The sequence below is a fragment of the Hemicordylus capensis genome, chromosome 3 (assembly GCF_027244095.1).
Source record: "Hemicordylus capensis ecotype Gifberg chromosome 3, rHemCap1.1.pri, whole genome shotgun sequence".
Classification (NCBI taxonomy): Eukaryota; Metazoa; Chordata; class Lepidosauria; order Squamata; family Cordylidae; genus Hemicordylus; species Hemicordylus capensis.
Genome location: NC_069659.1, coordinates 320,970,582 through 320,993,253, shown reverse-complemented (window position 1 = coordinate 320,993,253; position 22,672 = coordinate 320,970,582). Strand labels below are relative to the sequence as shown.

General features: G+C 41.9%; 1 protein-coding gene across 6 annotated transcripts in view; it reads left to right on the top strand.

The window, feature by feature from the left end:
* Positions 1 to 21,823, top strand: part of IGSF10 (immunoglobulin superfamily member 10) — a 73,119-nt gene extending 51,296 nt beyond the window's left edge. For all 6 annotated transcript variants that reach the window (XM_053313154.1, XM_053313160.1, XM_053313157.1 and 3 more), the window contains 3 exons: positions 2,850 to 7,190; positions 9,706 to 10,606; positions 19,265 to 21,823. In XM_053313154.1, coding sequence (XP_053169129.1) covers positions 2,850 to 7,190; positions 9,706 to 10,606; positions 19,265 to 21,170 — 7,148 coding nt within the window. In that variant the 3' untranslated portion in view covers positions 21,171 to 21,823. The remainder of the gene's footprint in view (positions 1 to 2,849; positions 7,191 to 9,705; positions 10,607 to 19,264) is intronic.
* Positions 21,824 to 22,672: the final 849 nt, after the last annotated feature.

Below are 22,672 nucleotides of genomic sequence, written 5' to 3'. Positions count from 1 at the left end.
AATAACAAAGATCCACAAAACAATAGGTTCCTTCTATCTAGGGTTCATCTATGCAGGAGCTATGTGAACTGCTTTGACAAGGACTGACATCCAGCACAACATTATGAGGGCAGAGCAAGAGCTCTGCAGACCTTAGGTTCATATTCCTGGAATGAATGAATGATCCAAAGTGCACTGGGAGAGCAGCAAAAATTGTTCTCTTCTGCCCCTGCACATGTGCTCTGCTGCTCAACAAGCCTTTAGCTGAGCAGTGCTTGCTGTGAGGGTCCAGCTTCTGTTCTGCCCTCATAATGCTGCACTGCATGTCAACCAGTTTCCTTTTGTTAAACATTATGAACAGGATCCAAACTAATGCTGCACAGAAAAAAGAACATTTCACATACACAAGTGAATGGCAATTTTTTGTGATCTCCCTTCTTTCTTCTGCCACAGATGCCCCCCACCCCCAAATATGTACCTGAGGATTGGGGACTCCCTGAGCCATACAGGTGAATCCCATCACCCATGGCCCCAGCACCCACGGTTTCGCTCATCCATGGTCAGGCCATGGGTACCTGACCTGGGTATATACAGTTTTAAAGGGGGTTAAAAACTGTATATCTGTGGTTCCTAGGTGGCTGGAAAGGACCTCAGAGGTAATTTATACCTACCATTTTGTGGGTCTTTCTTGGGGAAAACTTTCCTTGATATTTTCTGCAGGGAAATGGTAGATTTGGGGTGTTGGGGGGCATTACCAGACAGCTGGACTTGCAGAGCATAGTACAGCACTTTATTTCTATTACTTCTTCCATTAGCCATTTTTAGCCCCCCCCTTTTTTGGGGGGGCCTGCAGGAACCTAACCCCCTGCCCACCAAATCCCATTGCCTCAGTGTCTCATTATCTGCAGTTTTGCTATCCGCAGTTTCAGCCAAGAATGGAACACCCATAGATAACGAGGTCCACCTGTATTTTCAGGGGCATATGGGCAGCAGAAAGAAGGGGAGATAATCAAAAGTCATTCCTTTCTGCTTGCATAAGTGACATCTTCCCCACAGCTATGTCTGGACCGTGCTCAACATGTTTAATAAACACTGCTTATCACTACCGTTATTTTTATAGCATTTTTCTTACAAAAATATTTCTGTCTAAAGGTACAGGATGACAGTGAATATTGCAGTATGCAGTAAATGGAATCCATTTATCTGCTAGCACATCTGAAAAGAATAGGCTATTTCTCCTTCAAGCAATATCTATCAATATATTTAATTATGCGGTTCCAGAGTGGCTATATTTATTTATTTATAATATTTATACCCCACCCCTCCAGTACAATGCTGCTTGGGCAGCTAACAAAGTCAATACAACCAATACAGTATAAAACAATATAAAACTAATAAAATACAAACTATAAACAAATCCAAGGTAAAACCAACATTTAAAATTACAAGTTAGAATGTTAAAAGCCCACTAGATGCCTTTCTAAAAAGATGGGTCTTCAACAATTTCTTAAGGACCCCAAAGCAGGGAGCATGGCAGAGCCCTTCTGGAAGGGCATTCCAAAGTTGAGGGCCCACAACCGAAAAGGCCCTTTCTCTAGTTTACTTAATCTACTACTCATTCACAGGTGGTGATATGGGAGGTTCCCATTGCCTAGCAAGAACTATCATTGCAGCCACTTCCAGATCCCTATAACAGATATATAGAATCTTTTATCTAAATTATTCAGTAAAATTGCACCTGGATCTGGATGTATTCTAATGCTTGTTTTTTGATAGATTCATTTGGACTTTTCATTCCAATGTAATATTTGTGCATTCTTCCTTGGAACTCATTTCAAACCACCTCAATGGTAGAACATTTTTACACTGGAACCATTCCCAAATCAAAGGTAAAGATATTTGCCATCTCCAAGGCCTTTTTTTGCAAAAGTCAGATTAGAAATAAGAATAAACTAGCAGAGCATCCCACCCCAGACCACTTCTCCCCCACCCTCACCCGCGGTTTCTGGCTGGCCTGTCACTGGAAAACATGGCCACTGACCTGCCACCTCCACCCACTCACCCACCAGCCAGTTCCTAGCGGCCAGCCCGGCCTGCTGTCGCCTGCTCCTGCTGGCCGACTGGCCTGCCACCCACTGGCAGAAGAAGCCTGCTTCTTCTGCCCCCACCCCCACCCCCTGCCCAGCACTTTCTGGCTGGTGGGCCAGACCCTCCCCCCTCCCACCCACTGCCTGCTCCCGCTGGCCAGCCTGCCACCATCTGCTGCTCCTGGTGGCTGGGGCAGCCTGCTGCTGCCTAATTCCGTCGGCCAGCTGCGTGCTGGCAGCCAGTATCCCTATTTTCTTCCCATACCATTGCTAATCGGCAGAGGCTTGCGAACTCTCGCAAGAGCTGCTACACATGGGATTCGCGACGGGTATGCCTAGGAGAAATAAACATATAGATGATGATATCATGCAATGATATATTCACATGGTTACTCAATAGAACATGGGCATCAGAGCAAAATTTGAACCAGATGGTTTCAGAATAAAATATGGGTTATGGACAACAGGCTTATGCCATTAGCTCTGTCTCCCTTGTCTGATCTTGTGCCTTTGTCATAAAGCTTGTATCAAGGAGCCTCTTGCTCATGTGTTCTGTTCTAAGCCCCAAGTCTTAGTCTGTTCTCCTTCTGATGCCTGACAAGTACTTTCTGCAAGAACAGTGGTACATTTGTCAAAAGGTTACATTGGCTCCTGAATAACTCTAACTGATTGGGCACCTAGGTATGCCTCATTTCCTAGACATCAGACATTTTTCAGGAACTATTGCTTTTAAACCATAATCAAAACAAAATGTTTTTTGCTTTTTCATCTCCTTCTCTCTAGATATTGTGAAGTGCAAAAAAGACAGAGGTCCTTCTAGTGTTCTGCAGTGTCCATTGTGTGCGAATCCCAGGAATCTGAAAGGAAAACAGTTAGCTGATATTCCATCTTTGGACTTTAATTGTGTTAAACCGAACATAGCTCCAACCTTGAAATTCAAGAACACCACTGTGCCAGATGATAGCGACTTTACTTCAGTATCTCCCAAAGATTTTATTGCTCCCATAGGTTCTATGATATTGAACATGACCGACCAAGCAGGCAATCAAGCAAATTTGGCATGCAGTGTGCAAAATCCTACAAAAATGTCCCCAGTCACACTTAATAGAAGTTACAACACAGTACTTGAGATATCTTTATCAACATTTCTTGTGTGCAGCATTGATTATGAGCACATTCAGCAACTGTGGAGCATACTGGCCCTGTACAGTGATACTCCATTAAAACTGAAAAGGGATCTCTTACTGACAAAAATGCCTTATATCAGTTATAAATACAGACAGACAGACTCCAAAAATGAAGAGCTGTTCACTAACATAGAAGCGGAACTGAGAGCTGAGCCTCCTTGGCTAATGCAGAGCCACATATCCCTGCAGTTAGATAGGACTGCAACCACACTCAACACTTTACATATTCAGTACTTAATAGATGCTCAAATCACCCTCCCAGTTGCTACCCAAAAAGCAGCAAGACAAAACTGGGCCATGATCATACGAGACAACCGCACAAGAACTGAACACTCTGTCTTAGTAGGCGGGTCTGTGGAATTGAACTGCCAAGCCTTTGGGGATCCTACCCCTGCCATTGAGTGGATATTAGCTGATGGAAGCAAACTCAGAGCTCCCTATATTAGTGAAGATAGGAGAATCACAATATCAAAAAGTGGGAAGTTCACACTACGTCCAGCAGATAATTTTGACACTGGTGTTTATCATTGTATTGGAACTAATTATGATGATGCAGATGTCCTGACATTTAGAATTACTGTGACTGACCCTTATATGGAACACAACCATTTAAATGGACTTCAGCTCTCACCACTTTTAGGTGAAACAGTCTATCTTCCATGCCAGTCTGTGGGTGTCCCAGATGCCTCTGTTAATTGGATCTTACCCGAGCACATGGTTCTTCAGCATTCTTCAAGAAATAAGCTTCTTTTTCATAATGGCACATTAAAAATACAACCGGTGACAGACCGTGACAGTGGTTACTTCAAGTGTGTAACAGCCAATCAGTATGGCGTTGACTTTTTGGTTTATCAAATACTAGTTAAAAGGGATTCAGACAGGTCTCAAAAACTAGATCTACAATTAGAAGATCAGGCAGCAGAAGGATCTGGCAATGAACAACTTGAAGTTATTGCCAAACCTCACCATTCCCCACCTATTGTCCAAACCCAAGTAACTAGTCATGCTTCTACTGCAGTTCCATCTACAAATCGTCCGACACGGAAGAAAACTAATAATTACAGAGAGGTGTACAAGCAGGACAGAGACAAGATAAAGAGACGGTTCAGAGGGCACAGGAGGCAGTTTGGTCTCTCCTCAAGGAAAATTGATCCATTGCACTGGGCAGCATTGTTGGAAAAAACAAAGAAGAATTCCACATTATCAAGGAAACAAGAAAATGCCACAGTGAAACCAACTGTAAAAGTGCTTCTAGCCTCAAAGATTTCTGGAAATGATGAGGAAATGTCTGGAGGCGATATACTTCCAGAAGAAGAATTTATGCTACTAGCAACTAAACGACCGGCAGTACACACTCTGAGAGAAGCAACAGGAAATGTAGTGACAGCAGAACTTGGAAGCATATCAAAGAATTACAGTTCTCCAGCAACATTTGTCATGGTTACAGAAGCAGTAACTCCAGTAGCCAGTCCACTGGTTACATATTCTCAGAGACCCCAGAAGTTACATGTGGAACTTAAACCTGAAATGGCAAGAGCTACTCTTGATGCATACCAAATGACATCTACAACTACAGAGTCATCTGCTCTGTCTCGTAATATAGCAGAAACTTTGAATACTTCACAGAGATTGATATCATCTGAAGAAAATGATTTGCACTTAAAAACAATGACACCAACAATGGATGTTACTAAGAACATTAGCTCTGTGACTTCTCATGGGATTTCTGAAACCCCTGATTTATTTGCAGAGGCCATTGAGAAAGCATCAAGGAAATCAAATCAACAAGTATCTGTAGTGAAAGTCAGTGTACCAGATGATGTATTTAGACATATTTATGTATACAGTACACAGAAAATAACAACTCCTCAACTACCTGCAGGCTCAACCATTGTCACTCATCAGCAGATTAAGATAGTTAGGGATGCTACAACTCACACCCCACTCTCCAGACGATATGGCAGGCGAAGGAAAATCTCTGGAAGAAGACGAATAGTTAGACCTGATCGTATTCCCAACATTGTAGGTCATAGATTTGCTTTAGTTAGACCAGGATTTGCTCAAGAAAGTAAAAAACTGTCTTCTGCAGAAGTGAGCACACCTACTTTAACTCCCCTCAGCAAATCTCTTGAACAGATTACCTCTCAAGTGCCTATTTCCACTTCATACACAAAGCACTATCCAGAAGCAACAACTGTTAGTCAAAACTTTGCATTCCTAGGAAATAAACTTATTGCAGCTGAAGAGCATACAACTGAAGAGCATGCGACTGCCACAACAATGCCATTTTATTTTGGAAGTACTAAAGTTGCACTACATAGAAAAGTAGAAACTGATAGACCATTACAAGAAGCAACTGACACAGACCCACAATTCAGCATCAGACCCCCAGCGGCAACAAACCATAGCCCAAGTGTTGCTAAGGAGATTGTATCTACTAAAGCCACTTCACTTATTAAATCCAGTCCTGCAGCTCTTAGAATTAACACTTCTCCAACTGGGGAAATTCTTTGGCATAATTCCTTTGGAAGCAACCAAGATCAAAAGGTGTTCCTGGAGCTCAGATTACACAAAAGTGCAGAATCCTCAAATACTGTACCTGTTACATCTTTTCAAACTGCAGTACCAACACACAACATTTCACCAGTACATACAACTCCTGCTTCAAAATGTGAGAACCAAACTGATGATATTATAACACTTAATGAACCCATAAGTGAAAACACCATGTTGGAAAAACAAGTTCCCACTATTTCACTTGGTTTTACAGAACTGACATCTTCAGCCTACACCTCTAGTCTTACAACTGTTCTAAATAAGGAAACCGAGGGCACAAGCACCAAGCCAGTTCTAACTACCACTGCTCATGTAGAAACTAAAACTTCCAAACTCAGAGCATTAAGACCAGACAGAAGGAGAGGTCAGAGGAGAAGACGGCCTCTGAAAAGACGGCCTTCACACAAAAGCATTGTCAGTGAAAGAATTGCTACCTTTTCCAAGCAAACTGTACCTTCACCTAATTTGGTAACTGCTAAAAAAGATACCTTTTCTACTCATTCAATACCAACTGAACTGCTTTCTACACATACTGGCACAAATGCAATTACAGCTAGACTACATCCACCAATTATTAGCACAACTGAAATACTCGGAGGTAAATCCACATCCATCACTCAGATATCAACAAGAAATACCGCAAGTATAAATAGCTTCATTGCTAAGGTACCAACAGATAGGTCTTCTGAAAAACCTACCACTGCAGTCCCATTCACAGAATCATCCTTGCATTCTTCAAGCATGACCACAGTGTTACCACATCCCTTGGTAACACTGACAACAGTATCTACCAGGCTAACACAGACTGCTATAGAAATAGATGAGGAATCATACCCGAGTGTTGGGGGTACCTTTGTTCAAAAAAACCACACAGCTAAAGCAGCTACTCCTGTTAAAAGTCAGTCAAGGACCCAAGCTCCTATTGAAGCAGGATACCCCACCACACAGGAACCGAACTCATTAGCATCCCAAACAGTGATTATGCCACATGCAGTTGTCACACAAACCATTGCATCTCCCAGGTGGGAAGAAAGGTTCTGGCATGAACCATCACCAAAAATTGCAGGAAGTGGCAACACCCTCATGGGCAACACACTGACCACAATGAAATCTCCTCAGAGCTCCACTGAATATACTCCTTTGTGGGGAGAAACCAAGAGCCATTATGTCAAAAGTTGGTCTGAGAAACCAGCAAGCCAGGTAACCACAACTACAAATCTGATAAGCTTAGATCATCTTCACAAAACCAAGGCAGCAAGACCCAGGATAATTGGAGGGAAACTTGCAGCATTTACAGTCCTGGCTAACTCAGATGCCTTCATCCCTTGTGAAGCCAATGGAAATCCTCAGCCAACAATACACTGGACTAAAGTATCATCAGGTAAGCTCCCCAAGTATATATAAGTAGTGTGTCTTAAGAGTGCGTGTGTGTGACTATATTCTTTAATGAAACTTATTCTGGAATATTCATGTTCTGCATTGCAGCTCTGATGTTATCCTTTGAATTAATAGGATTAATCCTAACATAACATCTAAGCTAAATACTGTAAGGAGTTAAAATGGAGCAATTCCAATGGAGTAGTGCACATCCTGAAGGGTCTAACTCCTGCCAACTGGGTAAACAGGAACCTTTTGAAGTGATAGTTCTTTTATATTTAGCAGGGAGAGAGCCCTATTCAGTCCCAGCACAGCATCCCTCCAATGGCTGTTGCTGACTTGTATTCAGAATGTGAGCCCTGTGGAGATGGGGAACCATCCTCTTCCTCTTATTCGTTTTATTGTGTAAACTGCTTTGGGGGACGGGAAGCAGTATACGCCTTATTATTATTTATTGTTGACTTTTTCAGCAGCAACTGGTAGTGACCAAATCCAGGCCCTGAAGTTAGAGCCATCTCCCTTTGACCATGAAAATAAAGCAGCTGTAGGGAAAATCCAGTGCACTGTCCCAACCCTAACTCAGGTTGTTACCACAGCTAATGTTTCTTTCCATGAGCCATTTCCCTATATTTTCTTATTTGCATTCTCTCTCTCTCTCTCTCTCTCTCTCTCTCTCTCTCTTTTTGCATTTATATTTTTATTAGTTTTCTATATACCAATGTGACTTCCAGTTCATCTTTCAACTTAGTTATACTGTAACATTTATATTTGCTCTTGTATAAATATTTTCTTCATATTTTACCATCATAATCCTTTAGTTTCATTTCTCAAACAAATTCCCCAACTGTTATTTTTACATTTCAAGCCCCACTGATAAATCCAAGTTTACATTATTTTTTCCTATACCACAAAGAGGGTTTCCAGTCTTCTAAAAAACTTCCTGAATGGCCATCTCTTACTAATGCAATAAATTTAGAAATTTCTTATTTCTTTTGGGATTTCTTCATTGATTAAGCCCAACAGAAAGGGTTCAAATCTCTTGTGACATACATTTGAGAATCTTTTAAAATTCCTCATAAATCATATCCTAAGGCCTCCTTACTTCTCTACAAAACTGCCACATATGATAAAAGGATCCCTCACTTTCTCTACATCTCCAACACTTATTAGATACATTTTTGTAAATTAGAGCCAATTTCTTATGTATTAAATGCCACCCATCAATTTTATCAAATTCTCTTTTACATTATGTCACACTGTGAATTTGAAATCTTTCTTCCACCGCTTCTCCCAAACCTCTAAATTAATATTATAACCTACTTCATGTACCCACTTTACCATTATTAATTTTACCACTTCGTCTCTTGTTTCTTCACATAATAACAAATTCTTATTTGCATTCTCAACACACATGTGAGGACAGTGCCAGAAATCCGTGATGGATAAACAACAGAGAATCTCCCCAGAGTTTTTCCAAATGAATGTCTCAAACCATGCAATACAGGTTTTCCTCTGGAAAACTTCATGATCATTCCTGCTTCTTCGATTCCGATCATATCATTCTCATATTACAACAGAGCCACACTTGATCTCTTTTAAAGACCTTGAGGCAGTCACAGGGGACAGAAATATCAAGGTGATGAGGCTGGGTTAGGCTACGCATGAGAACCACCAGAATCAGGCCCAATCCTGGCAGTCCAGGGCTGCCTAGCCTGGCCTTTTAGCCTGGTTGCTAGTCAAAGCTTAGGGAGCAAGCGCTTCCTAAACCTGGATTACTTGCTCATGTGTGAGCCAGGCTGTTTCCAGCCTGGCTGCACACAGAGACGGGCACCCAGAGCGCCCATCTCTTGGGGAAATCCCCCAATGCATCATGCATGTCCCACAGTGCATTGTGGGATTCCAAGGGGCTGAAACAACAGGTCCTGGTCTCAGATTGATCTGCCCTGCTGCGTGTAGCATGGAACACGGCTGATCATGTGGAAGCGCACTTTGCACTACCACTGAGCAACAAATGTTTGTCTGGGGGAAGGCAAAGTTTGGTAAGCTTTCCCCACTCCGCCTGCCCACCCAGTAGGTCATATGAATGGCTCCTGTGTATGATACAGTAAGCAACCAAACTGGAAATGATGAAAGTACTGTTTTGGATATGTTAGTAAACTGAGGTTAGGACTGCAAAGGCTGCCTTTAAGAACTGGTTGGGGGAGAGGCAAAAAGAGCATTTTTCAGTGTTACAAACAACTGACATTCTAGATACATTCATAACACTGAATTGTATTTGACAGTTCTGCTGTAAACAAACTTGTTTTCCATTTCTAACATATATTTAAAATCTGTGTATTTACTAGAAATATACTGTAAATACTCAACTGATTTTAAGCTCCTGAATGCAATAGAGAAACCTAGGAGGATAGACATTGCACAATCCAGTTTGAAAACTATTATTGTACCAAGCAAAGCAAACAAATGCAGGATTTTAGTATTGATGTCTACCTAATTTTATTTTTATCTTGTTCAATTAGGGGTTGATGCATCAAAACACAAACGTGACAACAGATTTGAAGTTCTTCCCAATGGAACCCTTTCCATCCAGAATGTGAAGATCCAGGACCGTGGACAGTACCTTTGTGTAGCTGCCAACCAGTTTGGCTCCGACAGCCTTCTTATCACATTGTCTGTGGTAGCCTATCCACCTAGAATTCTAGAGGGAAGGTCCCAGATTATTACTGTTCATTCTGGCAAACTGGTGAACATAAAGTGTACAGCTGAAGGCCGACCCACTCCTACAATTTATTGGGTCCTTGCAAACAAAACTTACATCTCAGAATCTTCTACAGGAAATGAGCCTGTTTCTGTGCAAACAGATGGCACATTGATAATAAAGCAAGTCAGTGTTTATGACAGAGGGGTTTACATGTGCACAGCAAGTAATCCAGCTGGTTCAGATACAAAGAATGTAAGACTGCAAGTAATTGCTGCACCACCTACTATCCTGGAAGAGAAGAGACAACATATACTAGGGAATATGGGAGAAAGCTTGAAGCTTCCCTGCACTGCCAAAGGAAATCCTCATCCAACTGTTCACTGGGTCCTTTTTGATGGAACTGTAGTGAAGTCTTTGCAGTATATAAGTGGCAAACTTTTTTTGTTCCCTAATGGAACCCTTTACATCAAGAATATAGCCCTTTCTGACAGCGGAAATTATGAATGTATAGCTACTAGCTCCACTGGCTCAGAAAGGAGAGTGGTAATCCTCAGAGTAGACTATAGAGAAGCAATCCCCAGAATTGCAGCTGCATCTCAAAGATTGACTCAGTTGAAGTTTGGAGACCGATTGTTTCTTAATTGCTCAGCTACAGGCGAGCCAAAGCCCAGGATAATCTGGAGATTACCATCCAAAGCTGTTGTTGACCAATGGCACAGGTAGGACTATATTGTCATGTGCTTGTGTGGTGGTGGATGAAGCCTCTGACATGATTAGTTCTGTGTTATATTGGGGTGAAACCAAGGAGAAGAGTTGTTGGGCTGGCTGACTTTAGCTGACCTGCTCTGATATGAAGAATTTCAAGCACTGGCTGAGATGATAGAGAAGTGCAAGCAGAGAGATGTCAGGGAAGTGGCATAAAAGCACTGGCCTAGGAAAGCAGCAACCTAAAAGAAGCAGAGTAATTTAGGACAGGAAGCTTTGCAAGCGAAACGGGTTGAGAAGAATAAGGGGAGAGAGGATAATTTAGAAGGAGCTAGGCACTAGAAGGCATTCGAGAGGGACTTTAAAAACAAAAGTGGTAATAGACAAAGAAAGGGTGGAGAGATGCTCAGAGGGGTGCATTTGTTGGCTGGTCAGCTTTCCTGCATTGGGAACTATTGGAGGGAGTGGGGAACCAAGAGGGATAGCCCACTACTACCAGTAGTGCCCCGAACTGGGAAAGCTAACCCGGCACCATCCAAAGGATGAGCACATGTCATTGGGCCAGCATTATTTTATTTATTATTTATTTAATACATTTCTATACTGCCCAAAACGCAAGTTCTCTGGGTGGGTTACAAAACAATAAAAACAGCCAATAAAAGATTAAAACATTTCAACAATTAAAATTGAAAAGTTAAAATTATTAAAACACAATTAACACACAATTAAAACAGTATATAATTAAAAGCTTGGTTGAACAAATGCATCTTGACTGCCCTTTTAAAAGTTGTAAGAGATGGAGAGGCTCTTATTTCAGCAGGAAGTTCCAAAGCCTCGGGGCAGCAATGGAGAAGGCCTGTCCCTGAGTAGCCACCAGACGAGCCGGTGGCAACTGCAAACGAACCTCCCCAGATGATCTCAATGGGCAGTGTGGTTAATAGTGAAGAAGACGTTATCTTAAATACCCAGGCTGTTTAGGGCTTTATAGGTTATAACCGAAACCTTGTACTCTGCCCGGAAACTTACCAGCAGCCAGTGTAGTTTTAAGATAGGAGTGATATGGTCTCTCCGAGATGACCCAGAGACCAATCTGGCCACCACATTCTGGACTAATTGCAGTTTCTGGACTATGTACAAAGGCAGCCCCACATAGAGTGCATTGCAGTAGTCATGTCTGGAGGTGACCAGCAGATGTACTACTGTTCTGAGGTCATTTATCTCAAGAAATGGATGCAACTGGCGTATAAGCCGAAGCTGATAAAAGGCACCTCTGGCCACTGCCTCAATCTGGGACACCAGAAAGGGTTTTTTGTCCAGAAGCACCCCCAGACTGCGTACCTGTTCCTTCTGGGGAAGTGTGACCCCATCCAGAACAGGCAGATCAAAATCATCTCCCGAGTTCCGAACACGCACAATAAGTACTTCCGTCTTATCTGGATGCAGTCTCAGCTTGTTACTTCTCATCTGGTAATGCCATCAGGAGGCTCAAAACAGGACTTTGCCCACAGCCACTACCTGGTGACAGCCCTTTGAGTTGCAACTTACATTTACAAGTAACAAAACAGTACTGAAATACTGAGGCTATACACACGAGCCCGCAAAACTGGGCTAAGGGAGCCCCGTCCAGGTTGCACGCTTGTGTGAACCACCAGGATCATGCCCGATCCAGGTGGCTACACGGCAGCAAACCTGCCAAGGTAGCCATCTAGTTAAATGAGGTTAAGTGAGTGAGAATTACTGGGATCCCAGTCATGTACTGCACATTCGCACAGTGCATTATTGGGGCTCCAGGGGCAGGGCACCACACGGTAGTGCTTCCCTGCACCTGACCCCCCAGAGATCCATCAGCCCAGCAAAGGGTGAGTGATCATCTGCAGGGAGGATCAAGCAAACCCACTCTCCCTGCAGACCTCAGAGGAACTCTTCTCACTGATCGTGAGAAGAACTCCACTGTTTGTTCCAGGATGGAAAGACTGGGACCATAACCCAATAAGGTGCAATACTGATAGTGTACATGTGCAGGCTTAAAATGAAATTCAGATTCTTGGTGTATTTTGTGGAATCTGACAGATTATAATTTACTCTAGTAAAGTTGGTGGCCCTGTGCTGACCAGTAAAATAGGGTTACCCACAGACAAGGTAGAGATTTCTGCATACTGGGGGAACCTCCCCAGCTGTTCACACAAGTATTATTTTGCTTTTTTGAGGAGACAAAGCCACCCAAAACCATCCTGATAAGGGCTGCACATGTGCAAAGCCCCCTCCCCCGGGGAAGGAATGTTAGAAATAGTTAAAAGTGCTACCAGTAGTAAGTAACAAAAACAAGGAGGTAAAAGTGTTACAAAAACAGTAACAAAACTTACAGAAACAAGGAGGTAAAAGTGGTCCATTAGAGGCCAAAGTTCACCTGTTCAACAAAGAAAAAATATGAGGAAGGTGGAATAATTCTTCCCTTTCACACTGTATTACTCAGACTGGGGTCTGTATAGCAAACTCTCACTAGTGCCAAGGTTCAGGGCTGGTTGTGCAGCTTGCTAAAACATCCAGTGCTGGACACTTTGAATATAGCATGGAGAGCAGGGATGTGCGAACCAGCACAAGCTGGTTTGACATTGAACTGTTTCGGCTCGAGGGCCCACCCAGTTCGAGGTCAAGCCGAACCACTCCCCTAACATATTTTTTTAAATATAAAAGTTCTAGAACTTCTGAACTGGCTTAACTTTGAGCTGAGCTGCGGGTGGTGGTGGTGGGTTGTTTGGAGTCACAAATCTGGACATGCCTGGTTTGGTTTAGACTTGCTGAACCAGGCAAACCAGTTTTGTGCACACTCCTAATGAAGAGGGAAAGCTAAACCATATTTCCCATGCTGTACCGTTTAGTTTGGGGCTGGCTGAGCAGTCGGCTGTACATCTAGTCCTAAAACCTTCCCTCCATAGTGTCACAGCACAAATTTCAGATTGGTGATGCAGGGATTTGAATTCCTCTTCCCATGCTATACCACTCAGCTTGGGGGGCACTCCACTATCCTCCAAAACAATAGCTTTAGGGGAGAAGGAAGGCTGAGTTCCCCTGCAAATCCTCCCCTCCCCTAACATAATTCACAATGGGGCTCAGTGGTAGATTATCTACTTAGCATGCAAAAGGTCCCATGACCAATCCCTGGAATCTCCAGGTAGGACTGAAAAAAATTCCCATCAAGGTCTCCATAGAGTATTTTCTGCATCGCTGCATTCATACAGATTTTTAATCTATTGATGTTACATGCCTGGCTTGTTATAACAACATGCTTTTGTTCAACAAGTGAGGGTATTAAATCAGAGTACAATACTTGGCTTATACTGAGCCAAGCCATTGTTCCATCAAGCTTACTATTGCCTACTCAGACCAGCAACAGCAATCTAGAGTTTTAAAACTCTACCTGGAGATGCCAGGGATTGAATCTGAAACCATCTGCATGCAAAGTATGTAGAGATGTGCGAAACAGTTCAGGGGTTTGGTATGGTGGTTCGATGGTTGGGGGTCAAACCAAACCACCACCACCACCCTGGTTCCATCCAGACCGGGACCAAACCCGCCCCCCCACCAGTTTGCAATTTTTGTTTAAAATTTTTTTAAAAAAAATTCTGTACCTCTAAAACCTTCGGGGCTGTTTTGTTGAGGAGGAAGAATGTAGCCTCGCAGAGGCCATTTGCGCATTCATGGTGGAGGGCAAAATGGCCACCATGCCTACTTACAGAGGCCCGAAAAGGCCCGAAAATACAGTAAAATGGGCTGCGGCGGTGATTACCAAGGCCGGCAGGGGGAGGGTGAACCTTCGTGGACCCCCTCATGTCCTTTAGGAAGCCCCTCGAAGAGGCTAGAGGTAAAGAATTTTTTAAAAAAATTAAAAAATACCCCCCCCCCCGACCAAACCGAACTGGTGGGGGTTGAAGGAGGACCGGACTGAACTGGTCTGGTCAGGTTCGAGTGCAATTCTCACTCAAATTGAACCTGGCCAGCTGGTTCCATGCACACCCCTAAAAGTATGTTCTCTACCACTGAGCTACATTCTCCCCCCCTCAACAAAATGCAGTTAATACTAGGGATGTGCATGACACAGATTCCGAGTTCTGTTTTGAGCTCAAAATAAAAAGCAAAACAGTCAAAACATTCCATCAAAACAACGGGTGAGCCAGCTGTTTTGATAGAACAAATTTGAAACATTTTGAGTGTTTCCGCCATAGGAAACAATGGGGAACTTGAAACACCCCATTGATCTCCATGGGTAGCTCTGAGGGATGCCAAAGTGGGTTGCGTGATAGGGCATGATGGGTGCTACTTACCACCCAACCCACAAAAGAAATGGGATCCTATGGGGGTTTGGGGAAAAGGTTAAACATTTGTTAAAAGTTGCCCGCTTGCCCATTTCTTTTGTAAGCTGGGTGGTAGGTAGCACCCATCATGCCCAGGGGCATATCTAGGGTGGGGCAGGCAGGGCACCATTTTTTAAAATTATTTTTTTTAAATGGCCACCAAAAACAAAATGGCCACTGCACATGCTCAAATGGCCTCTGTGAGGCCCTCGGCCATGCCAGGCCTTGCAGAGGCCATTTGAGCATGTGCGGTGGCCATTTTGTTTTCAGTGACCTTTTTAAAAAAAACTATTTTTTTAAAAGGCCACTGCACATGCTCAAATGGTCCCTGGAAGGTCCTAGAGGCCAGTGGCGGGAGGGGGAACCTTTGCAGACCCCACCCCATGGCCTTTAGGAAGCCCCCCAAAAGGGCTATAGGTAATTTTTTTAAAAAAATAATAATATTATAATATAAGTCACTGTACACATATTCAGTTTGGCACTATGTACAGAGAATCAGGGCTTGTGAATACTGAGCTGAAGCTTATGAGCTAGGATTGTATTTATTTGCTCTTACTTTGCTTCTTGTGATAAGTGAGTTAAATGTGATGTCTTAATAATATGGCTATTAATGGTGAATTTGTCTTTGAATCAGTGTGAAATCTGTAGTATTAAGGCCCATTGGGAGTTTCTTGCTCTCTTTCTCTCATTTTAACTGTCTTTCTGAAATACTAGAATATATTCCAAGCAGTGACACAGTTTACTCTGCATATCCTTTAATTCTTTTCAGAGTATCTGGGAAAAGGCAAATTCTCCATTTATTTTACAGCTTATGTAATAGTGATGCTACAATGCATAGTAGAGAATTAGACAGGCACTTCTGTTTAGCTTTCCAAGTATACCTCCACATAGTATTTGGGTATTTCATGAGCCCCAGCATACTGAAATTTGTAGTTTCCCAGCATTTTTTGGTCTGGCTACGTCCACTGCTAAATAGTTTTTGAAATATTAAAAGATTAATGAGCTTGACTTGTATTTTTCAGCTGATATTATGGTAAAGTTATCTGAAAGATGGTTGTCAGATGTTTGGACAGGGGGCGCAATTTCAGTGCTTGCCCTAGGTGCTATTTTCCCTAGATACGCCTCTGATCATGCCCTATCCCACAACCCACTAGGAGTTACCCAGGGGGAGGAATGGGGTGTTTTGAGTTTCCCATTGTTCCCTATGGTCAGAACAAGCTGCACTCACAGAGTGCACTGCACACAAGTTTTGCATTGCAATTTGCAATGCATTTTGCAACCCTGCCTTGAAAAACACTGCAGAAGCACATAGTAAAAGGGAATCTGTCCCTCCCAACACAGAACACACATTTGGGCCAAAAATGGCCAAAAAACTCCACTGACCCAAAATCCACTTCCAGCCACAGTGCCTGCACTGCAGTAACATCATTGGCACAAGTTGCTCTCTCGCACACAGTTATGACTCCTTATGTTACTCCCTAGCACTGCAACAGCTGCTACAGCAGCACCCTTACTTAGCAGCAAGCATAGCCATAAGCTCAAGTAGAGCAACTTCAGCCACATTTTTGACTGAGTACATCTTGCAATGCAAATTGCAGGGCAGACCGGAGCAGTGAGTGAAGCACAAGTTAGTCTCAAGGCTAGATATGGAGCTTCACAGCTATTACCAAGAAAGAGAGAGAGAGAGAGAGAGAGAGAGAGAGAGCTGCCACTACCAGTTTCTCACCACAACACTCTCTCGCAAGCAAAACAAACCACAACTCAAGGAAGGAAGGCACCTAGGTTCTGCCTTTGTCAACCACAGATCCAGCAAAATCAGATACTTAGAGCAGCAATAGCACAGCATGTTATACTTAGTATAACATGAAAATAAAACCACAAAATCAAATCTTCCTGCCTCCTGTACTGATTTATCCTCTTCTTCAAGAGAGGCACACTATAAGGGCTCTCTCTCTCTCTCTCTCTCTCTCTCTCTCTTTCTCTCTCTCTGCCTACCAGTCCCTTTGAATATATTTTGGATTTGAAATCCCCCCCTTTTGTGTTGCTCCCCCTTGCTTCCTCCCCCCAGCCAATGGGGACACAGTTGCCCATAAGAATTAATTTGTATTATAACAAGCCAATCAAGAAGGAAGAAGATCACAAACCACTCGGAAGCCAGTGGCAGAAAACCAATTAGCAAGGAGAAAACAAACCTCCAAAATGGTACTTGGAATGGGGCTTGTTCTGCTCTGAGCTTGAAACAGGCCCTTTATTTAAAGGGTGTTCTTTTGAGCTCAAAACACTCAAAACGGCTGATTTAAAGTCTAAACATTTCACCAGCAAAATGTTCTGCACATCCCTAGTTAATATACATCAAACATATGGCACATTAAGTGTCATAAAATAAAATACACTTATCTAAGAAGTATTAATTTATTACAGGATGTGTCTTTTAGGTCAAAAAAAGTTCTAGGCTAAGCCTTATAATAATGAAATGAAATGTCAAGACATGATTTGGAGGTCTTTGCTGAGAGAAAACATCTGGGGAATTTCTCAAGAAGCAGTTTGGCTAAGACAAGCAACAATTCTCACACTCCTAAGTTGCTACCATGTATTGCTTAAAGTGAAATTCCAACAACAACAAAAAAGAATGAAGATTCCTGTTCAGTATAAGTACTTAAAGAAAACAAAGAGAATTTTTACATATCTAGTAAAGTTTTTCAGTTTTTACTGCATATCTCTAGTTTTAGCTACAATGACAGCTTAATACGCTAAACCTGCTCTAACTGGGCAAAAGGAAACTCTGTCTGAGGGCCAAAGAACACATTACTAAATTTAAATGTACACAGTAAGTACACGTTACCAAAGCTAAAACTGACACACACACCTTCTTTTTTCATAAAGTTAAATACCTGTTGGGAGTGCTGATCAGGGCTGTGACACAAAGAAATGAAATATTTAAACCTTTCCCACTATAGCCTTGTTGAAAATTATGTCCCAAAGCAGCTATTAAGCCCTGAAAGACAAGCTTCCATTGGCATCAATGGAAGCTTCCCCCTGGGCTTAATAGGAGTTTTGAAGGCACAATTTACATTGAGACTGTAGCTTGAAGGAAAGGTCCCACATTCCTGATCCTACCTAACAGTGACTGCCATTTAGAGATGTGCACAAATTGGATTTTGCAATTTGATTCAATCTCAAATCATGAATAGTTGAATTGATTTGTTTTTACCACGGAGAGCTGGTCTACCTATTAAACTCAACAGGTAGATCAGCTCTCCCCAGAAAAACAGTGCCATTTCGAGGACCGTTTTTCTTGGGAGATCTGGTCTACTAGTTGAGTTTAATGAGTAGACCAGTCCTCTGAAAAAAGCAATTGGTAGTCTAGCTCTCCCTGAAAAGGAGAGCTGGTCTGCCAATTGTTTTTCTCAGAGTGCTGGTCTACCTATTAAACTCAAATGATAGACCACCTCTCCCAAGAAAAACAGTCCTCAAAATTGCATTTTTTCTGGGGCGAGCTGGTCTACTCATTGGATTTAATGGGTAGACTAGCTCTCCCAGAAAAACAATTGGTAGACAAGCTGTCCCCACATCAAATAACAATTTTAAAAAATCATTAAAATCACTTGATTGCCCAGTTGCACTGTGGGTTGGGTGGTGAGTAGCATCCATCATGCCCCACCACCCAACCCACAGAGCAATTGGGCAATCAGGCAATTTTTAATGATTTTTAGAATTTAGATTTTTAGATTTTTGTCAGCGTTATTTCAGGTCATTGACCTACTGTCCCCAGGATTGGTTCTGTCTGAAAAAATGCCTTGACAAGCAGGGCTTGGCTTCCTCTTCTGCCACTTATTCATGCTTTACTGGTACAGCCTAGGAGCCACATTACCATGCTGTGGTCCTGCACTGTTCTTCTCATGTGGTTGCAAAATGGAAATGCTACCAGAGGAAATGTTGCAGATTAGATTAATCCCATACAAATATCATCTGGAGCCCAGGGAATGTGAAGGGACCATGGGAAAGAAATCACCCTTCCCATGTGGTTTCTCCATCTGGATGTTGGGATTACATTTGGAGAAGAGGCTCCTGAATGCTTAATGAGGTTTCCAAAACAAATGAAATCAAGTATTATCTATTGAGCCTGTGATGTATGATTGTACCAAGTGAGCTTCCAAAAGAGTTATATGTATTCAGTGCACTTGTATCCTAACTGCTTTTATATTCTTATGTTACCATTTGAAAATCAGGGCTTTGTTCAGCAACTGTCCAGTCAAAGTCTTGCTATTTTCCAGCATAGGAATAAACTAAATAAGTCTCCTGTCTCCCATCCCTTTCTAGAATGGGGAGTCGAATCCATGTGCATCCCAATGGAACCTTGGTGATCGAAACAGTAACAGAAAAAGATGCCGGTGACTACATATGTGTTGCAAGAAACAAAATGGGAGATGACCTGATCCTTATGAAAGTCAGAGTGACAATGAAGCCCGCAAAAATAGACCAAAAGCAGTATTTTAAGAAACTGGTGCCTTATGGGAAAGCCTTCAAAGTGGATTGCAAAGCTTCTGGGTCACCTGAACCAGAAATAACTTGGAGTTTGCCAGATGGTACAATGATCAATAATGTAATGCAAGCAGATGACAGTGGGCACAGATCTCGAAGATACATTTTGTTTGACAATGGGACTCTGTATTTCAACAAGGTTGGAATAGCAGAGGAGGGGTACTATACATGCTATGCACAAAATACACTTGGAAAAGATGAGATGAAAGTGCACATAACAGTAGTAGCAGCTGCACCTCAAATAAAGCAGAATTCCAAGGCCTATGCAAAGGTAAAAGCAGGAGATACTGCCCTGTTGGACTGCGAGGCCATAGGAGAACCAAAACCAAAAATATTTTGGTTGTTGCCTTCCAATGACATGATTTCAGTTTCAACTAACAGATATTTTCTGCATGTTAATGGATCATTGTCTGTAACGAAGGTGAGGCTGTTAGATGCTGGAGATTACATATGTGTTGCACGCAACTCTGGTGGAGATGACACAAAGCTTTATAAACTTGAAGTGGTTTCTAAACCACCTCTGATCAATGGACTGTATACAAACAAGACAGTCATTAAAGCAACAGCCATCAAGCATTCAAAGAAGCAAATAGACTGCAGAGCTGAAGGAACACCCCAACCCCAGATCATGTGGATTATGCCTGACAATATTTTTCTAACTGCCCCATACTATGGAAGCAGAATAACAGTGCACAGAAATGGAACACTTGAAATTCGTAATGTAAGATCCTCAGATACAGCAGAGTTTATCTGTGTGGCACGCAATGATGGGGGAGAAAGCATATTGGCAGTCCAGCTGGAGGTATTAGAGATGCTAAGACGCCCGATGTTCAAAAATCCATTTAATGAGAAAATAACAACAAAACCTGGACAAACCACCTTCTTAAATTGCTCTGTAGATGGAAACCCTCTTCCTGAAATCATCTGGATGTTACCAAATGGTACACGGCTTTTCAGTGGTGTTAGAACACCTAAACACTACTTGAGGAACAATGGCACACTTGTTGTCTATAACCCTTCTAAAGCAGATATGGGCAAGTATCGATGTGCAGCTAAAAATAAAGTTGGCTACATTGAAAAGTTGATTGTACTAGAAGTTGGTCAGAAACCTACAATTTTCATCCACTCAAGAGGAGCAATAAAGAGGACAAGTGGTGAAACCGTATCCCTTCACTGTCTTGCTGGTGGAAGTCCCAAGCCAACCATTATATGGACAGTTCCTAGTGGCTATGTTCTAGACCGGCCTCAAATTAATGGGAGATACACGTTACTGGAAAATGGTACTTTAGTTATCAGAGATGCAACCGTTCATGACAGAGGAAGCTATGCATGCAAAGCTCAGAACTATGCTGGCGATTCAACAGTAGTGGTTTTTGTAATGGTTGTGGCACATCCACCACGGATTACAAACAGACCACCGAGGAATATTCGCACTAAGGCTGGGGTATCTGTTCAGCTTAACTGCATGGCACTGGGAATACCAAATCCAGAAATTACATGGGAGCTGCCTGACCACTCATTACTTTCCGCAGGCAGCAAAGTCCAGCCATCTGGAAGTGAACTTCATCCACAAGGAACATTAGTCATTCAGAATCCAAAACCATCAGATTCTGGCATGTATAAGTGTATGGCTAAGAACCAGTTTGGCAGCGATTCCACAGTAACTTACGTTCAAGTAATCTGAAATGAGAAATTCAGTCTGAATAATTGATTTTTTAAAAAGTCCAATCTGGACCAAATTTGGCTATTGAAGAAGTTTAATCAAAAGCAGTCAAAGGCATGGCAGTCGTATTACAATTATAGTTTTCAATTTACAGTCAATATACTAAAAGACAGGCAGCTTTAGGGGAAAATCTACATTATGAACTAGTGTTTTAATAGAGATTTTTAAATCAACCTTACATGTAAGGCACTTAATTTTGCTAGCAAAGCAACAGTGCATACCAACAAGAAACTACCTTAATTAAAAAGTGCCTATAACATAACTGAAAGTATTTAGTATAAGATTTGACCCTTTAAAATGCTAGGTTCTTATCTCCCATTTCACAGTAGTATAAACATGGCACATATTGTAAACATATGCAAAGACATGTAAAAATAAAAGGTTATTGTTATTTGTTACCTTACATATGAATATTTTGTAGTTCTCTTACAAATATTTTAAAAACAGCAGTATGTGCTGACCTATTTGTAATACTAAAATTGTGTTCTTCCATGCAGGAGTCCTTTTTTGTGGGGCAATGGAGGAACCAATAGAAAATAGTTTAATGATAGTTTGTTTTTTAAAGAGAGACAATATGGATTATTTTTCTAAAATAAAGAGAACAATCAAACCTGCATTATGGAGAAGTGTCAATGTGTTTAATGTTTTACATTTTAAAAGGAAAGAACAATTAGCTAATTAAAAATAAGAATCATTTTAAAGAGTATACAAAGCATTATCAGTTGTTGGGGGGCAAACAGCAAGGTGGTGGGGTGATCTTCATGCCCTGCTTGTGGGTTTTCTGGAAGCAACTGACTGGCCAATGTTGAAAACAGGGTGGTAGACTAAATGGACCTTTGCTTGGATCCAGCAGGGCTCAAGAACAACTATAGACAGCACAACCATGAAATTGCTTCATCACTTTCCACTGTAACCATATAAGTAAGCCATAATAGGTAGAGCTTTGCACTCCATGGATGAAATTAACTTTGAATGTTTAATGTCTTTGGCATGGTGGCACTGCTCTGTGGCCTAGGTCACCAGAATAATAAATAATAGTAATAGAATAATTTGAATGATCTTGGTCATATGTGCCCAAATTATTCAGACTCTATCAGAGACTGATGCCCATACAACTGCTTTATTCTTACTTTTGTAGTCTTATAAGCAGCATATCAGAACAGAAGGGGCATTATCAAGTTTGTTACAGATTTAGTGTAAATGTAGGTAACATGGTACCAATCCTAACTTCTCCAACTTTAAACTTACAACAGTTGCTTCAAGTGTGTAATTATAATGGACCCCCTAGGCTAGCTGCCTAAAGTGACATTGCCATTTCCCTTGGGTACACAAGAAGAAAGGCAGGAAGTAACAATCCATTCTGTTGGCTCAAGATGACAGCCACTCACCTGGGACTTTCATTCATTTTCAGCCAATTTTCCTTAATGAAAGTAAGCTTATGAGATCACCCAGCACACACAGAG